The sequence below is a fragment of the Coregonus lavaretus genome (assembly GCF_964263955.1).
Source record: "Coregonus lavaretus genome assembly, chromosome: 39".
NCBI classification, from domain to species: Eukaryota; Metazoa; Chordata; class Actinopteri; order Salmoniformes; family Salmonidae; genus Coregonus; species Coregonus lavaretus.
The window spans coordinates 15347017-15358825 of record NC_140026.1 but is presented as its reverse complement, the minus strand read 5'-3'; the positions used below and the strand labels follow the sequence as shown (position 1 = coordinate 15358825).

At 43.3% G+C, this 11809-nt stretch overlaps 1 protein-coding gene across 1 annotated transcript; it reads left to right on the top strand.

The window, feature by feature from the left end:
* The first annotated feature begins 237 nt into the window (after positions 1 to 237).
* Positions 238 to 5976, top strand: LOC311113192 (low density lipoprotein receptor adapter protein 1-like). The gene is made up of 3 exons (XM_084156388.1): positions 238 to 668; positions 2967 to 3723; positions 3977 to 5976. The coding sequence occupies exons 2-3, from the start codon at positions 3105 to 3107 to the stop codon at positions 4060 to 4062; spliced, it is 705 nt and encodes a 234-aa protein (XP_084012514.1). The 5' UTR covers positions 238 to 668; positions 2967 to 3104; the 3' UTR covers positions 4063 to 5976.
* The last annotated feature ends 5833 nt before the right edge of the window (positions 5977 to 11809 follow it).

Sequence of the window (11809 nt, the reverse complement as noted above, 5' to 3'; positions counted from 1 at the left end):
TAACCTAAACCTAACCACTAACCCCTTAGAAATGTCCCCACAAGGGATTCTTTTCCTTGTTTTACCATCTTGTTTTACCCCCCGCCACACAATGCAAACGTCTCCCTCCTGGCCACCTTTCACTCACTCACTCACTCACTCCCACGCACCCACCCCAAAGACGCAAATGCTCGTAGCCCGGAGGCGCGCCCACGCTATTCAGGTTCATAAGCGCAGCACGAGGAGGCGTCAACAGTCATTCAAATTCAGCGGATGAGTATTGCACACGCCAAAGAGAAGAGAGGGCGAGTGTTTAGTTCCGAACATTCATAGTAGCCTAAATTGTGCCACGTTCTTTGCTAGTTTTAGTCCATTAACAATATTATTGGAATGTATCTTTAATCTTGAGCAGGAAATGTTGAACGAAGTTTCGGGTCAGAAGGATTTTGATGTTTCAAACTGTATTATTGGAATTTATAATATAATATCGTCAGTGATGCCGGCTGCTGAGAGAAATTGAGGGTTTTGGTTGATCTTATTAATGCTATTCCAATAGCTAGAATAATTGCGAAAACAAATTTGTTGAAGCAGAGGAACACCTGTTCATTTGCATCCAGTCAGTTATGAAGACCGGTAATGTTACTCTTCTTTGAAGCGCCAGGACATCGTTTGCATGAAACTGCAGCAAGGTAAGATGCGATACTTTTCACTCTGACAAACCAATTTCATGTGACCGTTACTATGATTTTTCAGAATTAATTAAAATGATTTGATATTATTCGACATTGTTAATCTGTTATAGTGGCATTTCCAAAGTACATACATTTATCGATTAATCTGGGGTGTATTCATTACGCCGATTCGGTTGCAGAACGTTTCTTAAACGGAAGATAAGGGAACGAAACGGAGGGACCTACCTACATTTGACCAATAGAAACTCGTTTTTTGAAAACAAAATTGGGGGTCTATGATTACACCCCAGGTTGCCTTACCTTTGACGCAAGGCATGTTGAATGGACTGCTGGGCAATTCCATGGTAAAAGAGTGATCCTGAGACTCAGATTTTTCACTTTTTAAAATGTATGTCAAACAAAAACCAATGATTGCAAAGTTTAACAAACCATATAACTCTATGCAGAAGGACTACTTTTATCAATTTCCACAAAACAGCACAAACCGTAATTCTGTTACCAAACTTTGCATCTGCACTGTTCTACAAGTAAATTATTTTGTAAAATTCTATGGAAATTGTTAAAAGTAGTCATTGTGCTTAGTTGTATGGTTTGATTAACTTTGCAATCATTTGATTTTTGTTTGACATTTTTAAGTACAACAAATCTGAGTTTCAGCATCACTCTGTTACCTTGCAATTGCCCAGCTGACTCCCATAATTCATCCTAGGCGCCATCTAAAAAAAAAAAAGCTGCTCCACTGAAAGGAAAACCATATGTCCTCAATTCCCTCCAAATTCCCCAGTCTGCACTGACCTGACTGTCTGCCACTAGGACAGTAAATTACCCTACTTCAGATAAAGAATCACATAACATTTTACACATTACTCTATTTACTCATGGACATCCTTGATCCTATTAAAAAGCACTGTGCAGAAAAATGCAGTCTGACCACATTTTGAACATAGCGTTATGATGGGAGGTACTGCATGTGTTCCACTGTATCCTTTATCTACCTGCTTGTAAACATGCCAAGAGAACTGGACATATTTACAGTGGAAGTTTACTTCACCTTTAGCCTGGGGTGGGATGAGTGTGTGATAACACTATATATGTGTGTATTTCTGATCTGTCCCTAGCACAGCCAGCCAGAAGTCTAGGTCAGTTGATCTCTGATTTATGTGACACACACACACACCAAAGCATGCCATTGTTTTTAGGAGGATAAATATTTTGGGTGGTGTCGGGGCGGTGGAGGGGTAGAAAGCAAAGCTGTTTCCTGAGAAGTGGGCTCACCAAACAATGGCCATCGTCTCGGAACAGTCGGCGGTTCTCGGTCAAAGCAACATCTGAGGGGGGGCAGTAGGATGTTGAGAGAATGTCTGAGAAAAGAGAGAGGGGGACAAATGAAAGTACAACACAATGGCTTGAGACGTAGCGCTCACACAGGAGAGTGGTGTTTTTGGGACATTCTTAAAAGACAGCGGGAGAGTTATGTCCAGCTGGAGGTGTTGCTTAACCTTAACCTAGACAGTCATTTGTTTAGGTCACCTTTTCCCATGTAGTTTCAGCACTCTAAGTCAGAGACAATTCGATTCAATACCATATATTCAACCCACTTCACTTCTTACCGCACATGAACTTGCAATACATTTCAAGTCACTTTTTAGATTTGTAATGTAAAAGACTACAGTGTCAAATACTTTGTTGTTCACCGCATGGTTGTCATGTCTTCTACTAAGCCTACAAATCATACGCTAGAGGCAAGGGTTAAGCCTATGATAATGATAACTTGGTAATGACAGGTGTTAAGATGGACAATGACACCTCACTGGAATGGAACTTGTTTAGCTGTTTTAACAGCTGTGGTTGCAGAGTCTGTTAATATGGGTATGAGAGTGAGTGGGAAGGTATTCTCCTTCAAGACGAGGCACAGTAACTGTTAAATATTTGATGGCTCTGTACTGAATCTAGTGACTGGCAGTAAATGAATATTGCCTCAGACTGCGTCATTGCTGCACCTAATCCTGGGCTGCCCCCCCCCCCCCCAGTACATTGTGTCCTAACTGTCCTGTTTCACTACTGACACATGTCCAAGTTCCGGTCTCCACTCTGCATAATAATGTTCTAAAAGGGATAGTTCACCTGAAACAAATGTTTTAAGTAAAATGTCTGGAAGATATGAGCTGTGTCCATATTCCACATTAGAACTTATCTTATGGTGTTAACATTGGCAATTCATGTCTGATTTATGTGGTAATGTATTTAACTATGCCACACTTTAACCCCTTATGTTCCTCTTTCTCTGTATTGCAGATCAAGACGTTGAATCCAACTGTACCCGATTCAAAGAGAAACTGGGAAACAAGCCTGGGAAAAGGACTGAGGACCACGACACCTGTGCCCCGTCGACCCCCAAGCCTAACCCCAACCCCCCCAAAACGTATATCCACCATGTCTCTCAACACCTTCCACCTGATGGAGACCCTCAAGAACTCCCCGTCCGTTTTACGCCGCCGCTTCCGCCGTGACCGCACCGAGTCCCTCTCCCACGGCGACCCGCTCTTCAAGGTCCACTACCTGGGCACTGAGAAAATCTTCTCCCTGGATCTACAGCAGGCCCAGGACGCCATAGCCCGGCTGCTCGATGGAGCCGCCAAGGGAAAGAAGCTGAGCAAAGACCACGCGTTGGTTGTTCGTCCACGCTATGTCGAAGTCAAAGAGCTCAGTACAGGACGCCAGCTCACTAAGACGTACCTCCAGGACATCGCCTACTGCGCGGCCGACGCCACCAGACCCAACGTGTTTCTGTACATCTGTAAGCATCACGGGCAACAGCTGCAGTGCCGGGTGTTTTGGTGTAGCCGGGCGGAGCGGGCACGGGACATGACGGCCTGCCTGGCACACTCCTTCCAGAGGGCACTGAGCGACTGGCAGGGGGACAGTGACGTTGGGTTAGCGGGAAGTACCGGCACTCTGACCCCAGAAAAGGTCAGGGTGAAGGAGGGAGAGGTTATGTCCAGCAACACAACTACCCCCAAAAGCTCTATACTACCAGACAGCTGTGAAAGAGGTGAGAACACAGGCCTGACACGCTGAAGTAGTCCTTTGAAATCAATAGAAACCACATTTTTGGGGGGGTCAAGGGCGTTGCCTAGCAATGGGAAACTGTCAAAGGGATGAATTGATAGTCTCCCATTAACACATGAATTTGTCTGTACCTGTATTTCCACATTGCACCTGTCTGCTCTTGAGAGTTGTATGTGATAAAACCAAGCCCAGCCAACCTGTAACTCCCTCCCTCTCTCTTCTCTGTCTGTTTGCAGTCCGTTGGAAGAAGAGGAGCTCCCTATCTCGCAGTCCACTGAGAGCCATGACCAGGAAGGGATCCACCTCCGACATCTGGCACTGAGACCCCGATTCCCAGCATGGCACACTAAACTGACCACACCCCCAGGGGCTAGTTACAGCACGGACGGAGGGGGAGGGAGGGATTGAAAGAACCCACCAATATTGGACACAACAGGATTGGAAAAAAGGAGTGTGAGGGAGGGGGATCACTGCTGGACTTTCTTTCATATGAGACATTGCCTTACACGGTGAGTCTACAGTACTGTTCATGACTGGAATGAACGGTAGCCTACAAACTGCGGAAGTTAATGACTAGCTACCTTGACCTTTGCCACTGGATTACTAGGGAACAAGGTGTTTGGTTGATAGCGTTGTACTGTACGCTGTTGGCAGCAACCAGTATTCACCTCAGTGGCCTTGTGACTCGCTTTCACTGTTGGAAAGCTTCAAGGCTGAACTGCTAATTTCCAATGCTACTCCAAGTTACTTGTTTTCCACCGAGTGGCCTTGATACTCTGAACTGTCAGTTATGCTTAGAAGAAAGGAGCACAAGTTATTGTGTGCCTTTTTAGCTGGACAAGGATATGCCTAAAGATTTCACCAAACCGCAATCTCCTCTCCATACAATGCCGAACACAGCCTGGACTGGTTGAAACTGGTCATAGACAGTCATAGCAATGACTGGTTTTTAACGTTTGTATTTATTTATTTTAATGAGACGTTTGTAACACAGTTCTTCCGCATCTTCTATTCTTGAACCTGAAACGTGAGCGCAGTGTTAGTCTTGGGAGAGGGGTTACAAACAGAGAAGTGTGTGTGTGTGAGGATTCATGGGGCAAAAAGGGTTAATTTGAGCAGACCATAGAAGAACATGGGCTATTGTTGTCATAGCTACACAGTAATCTGCGTTCATAGGCAAGGTTTTAATACATTTTAGTATCAATTCATTCGGTTCAGACTTCACCACATACGTCATTTAGTCCAGTGGTTCCCTACCTTTTTCGGTCACGGTACCACCAACTGAATTGGAGTACCCCTGAAGTACCCCCTCATGTGCATTTTACCAGTAAGCGTTTTTTCTTTCTACATGTACTGTATGTATGTCACAGGAGGTTGGTGGCACCTTAATTGGGGAGGACAGACTCGTGGTAATGGCTGGAGCGGAGTTAGTCGAATGGTATCCAATGCATCAAACACATGGTTTCCATGCTTTTGATGTCATTCCATTTGCGCCGTTCCTGCCATTATTATGAGCCATCCTCCCCTCAGCAGCCTCCACTGATGTATGTATATATTATTATTTGCATGTATGTGGGAAAATCACTCACCCATGATCCTCCTTGTTCCTCACTATTCCCGTGTGGGCGAAGTAGAACCCTGGGTTGGGAACACTTTGTTCCTGTGTGGGGCAGTAACGTTGGTTTGGAGTGTTCGGAACTTCGTCAGTGCACCTGCATTCCGATGGGGACATTAGAGTTCTCGTATCCTCCTTGGCCCCGCCCACTCCCTCCCCTCTGTCTGGCTTAACATAACCTCATGACTCTGCATGTTTCATAGCATTAGTGTATAGGCATCCTGGCCCCAAGCTCAAATACCTGTTTCGACACACACAAACACTCTCTCGCTCCTCACACACTTTCTCATGCCACATCTGCTCATTCCATACAATAGACTTCTCATTACTTTGACCACCACGTCAGGGTTGCATTCATTGGGCACCTCATATCTGCATGGTTTACAGTAAAAGGTGCCTTTGTTTTTAAATGTTATTTGAATTGACAAGTTATCAATGGATCGTTTTTAACCATTTATTTGAATGACTATTGTGATGCATCTCAAACTACAAATGGCACAACCCCATCTTGGGAGGGCAAGTGCCTGCTTTTAATGTCTGGTTTTTGTTGTACTTGTTTTATACATGTTTACATATTTATATACATGTAAGCTATGGAATAATAAACGTTCATACAATGATTCTTTGTCTTTTGGAATTGTCTTTCTACCTCAACTGAAGCCAACCTCAAGCTATAAACAAACATCCTGTACCACACTACAGCCTGTACTATGTCAGTTTTAGTACTGGTGCCAAGCATTTGATGAATGACACTAAACAAGCAGAGGCATATCTATTTAAAACACTATTTGGCCTTTAAAAAAAAAAGGGTGGGTCTAACTGACTGAAAGAAAACAACATTCCGTTGTGGGGCCGGAGCTGGCAGGCAGAAGGTCACCAGGGGGTCATGGGATAAATTGAAAGTTGAGGCTTATTTCTCAGGGTACTTTATTCTGACATTTCATACCGTTGTTTACACTGGCATTTACCTCGAGCTTCACTCTGACTGAGGTGAAGTTACAGTACACCAGGAGATGGAGTACCATACATTCAAATGTACCCTTATGGTACTGGGCCTAGCACTTTCAAATGAGAGCAAATAAGGATTCCCTTTTGTTTTACTGGTACAATTACCCTCTCCCCGGGGAGGGACTACCTGGACTTATCCAATAAACGGTTGTTTTCGTTGCAAAGAGTTTTGCTACAGTGTGCACTAATGAATATGACCCTGGCCACTCTTCCTCTGAGGACTCTCCTGAAGCGGGAGTGGCTGGCCTGGTGCTGCTGCCCTGCCGTCTCTGGACCTCAGACAAAGTCTGGATATGGAGATGCCTGAGACTTCACCTCTTCACGGGGAGTGTGTCAGGGAGAGAGCGAGGAAGAGAGAATGAAAGAGTGAGGACAGAGAGCTCAATTAAGAAAGGTAGGCCATTGTCACATACAGCCCAACACTGCCACCTGGCTGCTATAGACTAGAGCAACATTCATCATAATGTTTTTATGAATATTATTGGTTAGAAAATACACATGTAGCCCAGGTACATGCCATATTAAGCCATTTATAAACACTTGGCATTGCAGGTCAACACATTCATATTTGGATGTTTTGATTCTGTATCCAAATTCTGTATCCACTCACTTTTTGCAATTTCACAAAAAAAAAATCACTAAACCCCAGCACCATAGGTCTATTTATTCTAGTCTGTCTTGACGATTTGGCTCTGGGTACAGAGATTCGGCCTATTAAAAAATTTGTAGATACGTTTCAAGAATGTTTTATGTCATTATGACTCACCTTTGTTGTACTACAGCTCATCCCAGTTGCCATAGACAGCGTAGGTTTCCAGCAAGTTGAGCAGGGCTCCAGAGACCAGGAAATGCTCTGGGAGGGAAGGCTTTTCAGGTTAGTGCATATCCAGGGTGAAGGGGTTAGAGGGAGATGGAATGGTGCATAGGTACACCAGCTCACTCATTACATCCCATAGCCGTATTCCTATAGGGATGGGCAACAGGGAGGGGGAGAAATGTATAGCTGATCAGATCAGTATTGGATTCTGTGTTTCCGCTGGATTATTGCCTTGGTGGGGTGCAAACTAAAAAAGTAAATGTAAACTGTCAGAACCTTGTGATCCCCAGTCTGTGATGGACTTGAGTTTCATTGGTGTGTCTTTCACCATTGAATCAGTTTCATGGGCGTGTCCTTCACCATCGAATCAGTGCCACCGATGTTGATCAGGCACTCGTGATTGGACCGTATCCAGGCGTACGGGCGGCCATACTTGGCGTAGCCGGCCAATAGGAAAAGAGTGCAATTCACTTCCTGAAAAGATGACAGAGTCAGAATAAAATATGACTGTTTGATTCCCTATTGAAACTGAGTGGGTTGCAATGATGACTACTCACAGGCTGCCATCTCCCTCTCACTGGGGGAGGCTGGTAGGAGATGGGCCTCACTGCTGCCCCTGTGGAAAACTATAGCTACATTATTCTGTGAGTATCCTGATGAGGCCCCTGGTGGTCCCCGGGCAGGGAGGATCTGGTGTCACTAGCCAGGCTGTAGGTGCTGCTGGATGAGGCACTGCTACTGAAGGAGGAGGCTGCCGACACCATGAACCCAGGGGAATGCCAACCCTGAGGGGGGAGACCAGGGGCATGTTCAGTATGGCACACAATAGCTGTGTTCTAATTGGACAAGTTAAGATAGAATTTCCCTGTTTCAAAATGTTTTCTCATTACTGTCCTGGAATAAAAAGAACCATCATAATATAGACTTAAATGAATGGCTCGTCGTCCATTTCTGGATGTTTGAGAAAACAAGGTAGACACGGTAGAGTTGATGGTCAATAGATGTCTTGAGGAGGTCAGGAAATGCCTTAAAAACGGCCACTAGGGGCAACAGTGAGTGCTATTACCATCAAGTAGGCTTGGGTTTTGTGGACAGGGGAGGTGGATGGGTGTAATTCAGTCGCAGACACTGTTTTTTGTTTTAACCCTATCCCAAACCCTTACCGTAACCATTCGGAATAAGTGCCTAAACTTAAATTCGACATTTGAGGTTTGTAGAAATGGAATGATACAGAGCAACAAAAACACTTCGAAATGTGATGTTTTGGAACATGGATGAACGTCTAATTCTGCAGTGAGACTGTGAGAGCTTGTTGCATAATTAATGTTTTCTGGCCCTTTAAATCATTTACACATCGATTGGATGGAGATTTATCTGGTTCTAGAACTATAAGAACTAACCTGCAATGATCCCAATAAGGCCAGGTCTGTCAGAAAGTGATGCAGTTTCTTCCTCTGCTCCCTCGTGCCACACACAGACATTAACATATTTTATTTTGTCAGCATCCTTGACAAGTAGCCTAATATGGTGCACAATAAATACATCTAATGCCACTTAAATGCATGGTTATGAATGCAAAGGAAATATGACTCAAAGAATATCACGAGTTGTATTTGAATCATTCGATAACATTTCAACTGTGGGTGATTGAATAGGCCTAAATAGGCTACAGGACACATTTCATTATAATCAACCGATTCATAATGATTCATTTACGAAACAAAATAGATGCCTTGTTTTAGGCTGGTTACTTACAGTGGCGCTGCTCATCTTGTTGTCACTGTAAAAATCTAAACCTAGAACTGTATTTTAGCACATTTGCTGTGCGTTAAGTTGCGCTGTCAAACCTACATAAAAAATTGCAATTGCAAACGCACATATTCCTTCCCTCTTTTTCATTCATCTTTTAATTTATTCTGCATCAGCTGTTTATGGTCTTTCTGCGATACAATTATAAAATGTTCTTTAAAGACAGAGATCTACATTATAGATCTTCTTTCGGGAGACACTTGTTCTTCGAGCTCATCTCTCAGTTGTCTAACACACGCAAGGGATCATCTGTATATTCCCGTGTAACAAAGAAACGTAGGATAAATGCGGGTCTTGGCATATGTGGACCTGTTGGTTAGGCCGATACATTTAAGACCATGGTGATTTTAGAAATACGTATGATGGCCAATTAATGAATGGGGTTTGAATATTTGCTTGAAAATGGTCTACTTTTATCGCGAGTTGGCAGCCAACTAGCGCTTATTGATTGTGCCTTGTTGATTGGTGGATCCTATGAAAGCAATCAGCTCTCTACCAATTAGGGAATGGACAGGTGTGGCTGCCACTGACAGTCAAAAAGGTGCCAATCATGGACGAAGTTTGATGAATTGCAAAAGAAAATAGAGAAAGATAAGGAAATAGAAATTAAGTAACTTTTCACGTTACCATTACACTATACCAAACATGACCATACATTGTATAATAATTATGGGGTGAGTTTTAAGAGGTGAATGTAGTGACTGTGGTAGGTTCTGGTCACAGTAATATAATAGGTAATCCATATATACATTTGAATTCCTCACTTCTACCAATATTTCTTCCAGCATACTGTTACCCTGTGCTACACTCAGTATCCCAACTCCTGTACCAGTTGGTAAGTTTGATTCGATTTACAGTGCTGTTGTTTATTTACTAGGAAGCAAACAGAACCAACTGGTACAACCTACCTGAATTTTGTCCAATATAAACTCTCGTTTTCATTGCAAAACGTTTTCCGTTGGGAGTAAACGGTTTCATTTGTCCATAACGTTTTGCAACGGATTACACCACAGGGGTGTATTCATTATCACGATTCTGTTGCAAAAAATGTAGTATTTTTCAAAACGTTTTGCAACAAATCGTATACTCCAAATGGAAAATGTTTTGAAACAAGTTTCTATTGGACAAATTCAGTATGGTCCCTCCCCGTGACGTTTTTTTCGGTTTGGTCCTTAAATGGTCAACTGTTTCCATTGCAAGACGTAATGAATACAGCCCTGCTCTCACCCACCAGACTGATTCTCTCACTAGAACTATGTCGTCCCCTGGTGGCCATTTACAGCATTACATTTTAGCATTTAGCAGACGCTCTAATCCAGAGCGATTTACAGGAGCAATTAGGGTTAAGTGCCTTGCTCAAGGGCACATCTACAGATTTTTCACCTAGTCGGCTTGGGGATTAGAACCAGCGACCTTTCGGTTACTGGCACAACGCTCTTAACCACTAAGCTACCTGCCGCATAACCTTTCTTAGTAGCAATACAGTAAAGGAGACTTCTACCAAATGCCTTGTCTCGCAGACTTGTCAAATGTGGACAAATCCGAAACTGAGACTCCAATGCAAAAATAGATATATTTGGACATCATCCAATAAAAGATTCACAATAAAAGTGAATCTTAGATGCACTTAGATGATGCATGCATATCTGCCAGGATTTGTAAATAACCCTGAAACAAGAACACAAAACTGTACAGATTCATATTATTCATTCACCATGTTGTTATTGTGATTGAATGTGGTTAATTTCTGTGTCATAGACAGATGGATACACCATAAACAAACATCTGTTCATTAAACGGCATACCACTGTTTAATCAGCCTCTTCACTTTTATGCCTGATTCATACTAAACAAAACATGTTCTGTGTCAATGAGTTTATGGTAATGATTCCATCTGTCTTGTGTTATAGGAACATTCCGGTCTGAGTGTCATGAACGTCACTTCTGGCTGTTTGTCAAGTCTGGCTTCCTTGGCCCTATGATCCGATTCGATGTTCAAGGTGCGAGTGTAATATTATTGGTTGAAATATGGATACAGCCTTTTACCCAACTGCCACTGGTGTGTTGTACTTGATCATCTTAGACTGAACTTGTCTTGAATGTGAATGTTTCGGAGAACAAGAATGTCATTTGAATGTGGAGTACACCCATAGAAATAGTTAGAGGATGTAACATTGTATAGGTCCCATTATGGCGCCTGAGAGCACAGGTACCACCATTGAGGCCATCTCCATTTCAAATACATTTTTGGTCTACTACTGCTATGAGTTGGTAAACAAACTGAAAGGGTGCATACTGCCACCTTGAGTGTGTCGGTATAAAGCCCACGTTGGGGATTTACTGCCACCTGCAGTCAAGGAATGTTTGCTCACGAGTATAATTCATTGGCTGATCTCTCCTGATGACCTGGATGGAATTATGTGATCCTTCCTTAACCCATAGGCCGTTCCACCCAGTTGACTACTAAAATTGTGAAAGTCCTCAATGGCGCTGCCCATGCTAAAACTAGGTTTTGGGCACTTGAGTCCTCTATCTATCAGTATGAAGACACCATAGCCAGCTGCACTGTGAATATTGATGCATACTTTCTCTAAACCTCTGTCATCAGACCACCAGGGAGTTCACTTCCTGTCTGGCCAAAAGGCCACTGAGTGTGGCTACACCGTGCTCTTCAATCACCATGGAGACCTGGTGTTCCGTGCCTCGTTCCTCGCCTGCCACGTCAACAACCAGGTGGACTTGATTGACCCAAAATGGATATATATTCAATACACTGGTGTATATACAGTCAAATTCGGATATGCAATGGCTTGAGACTGA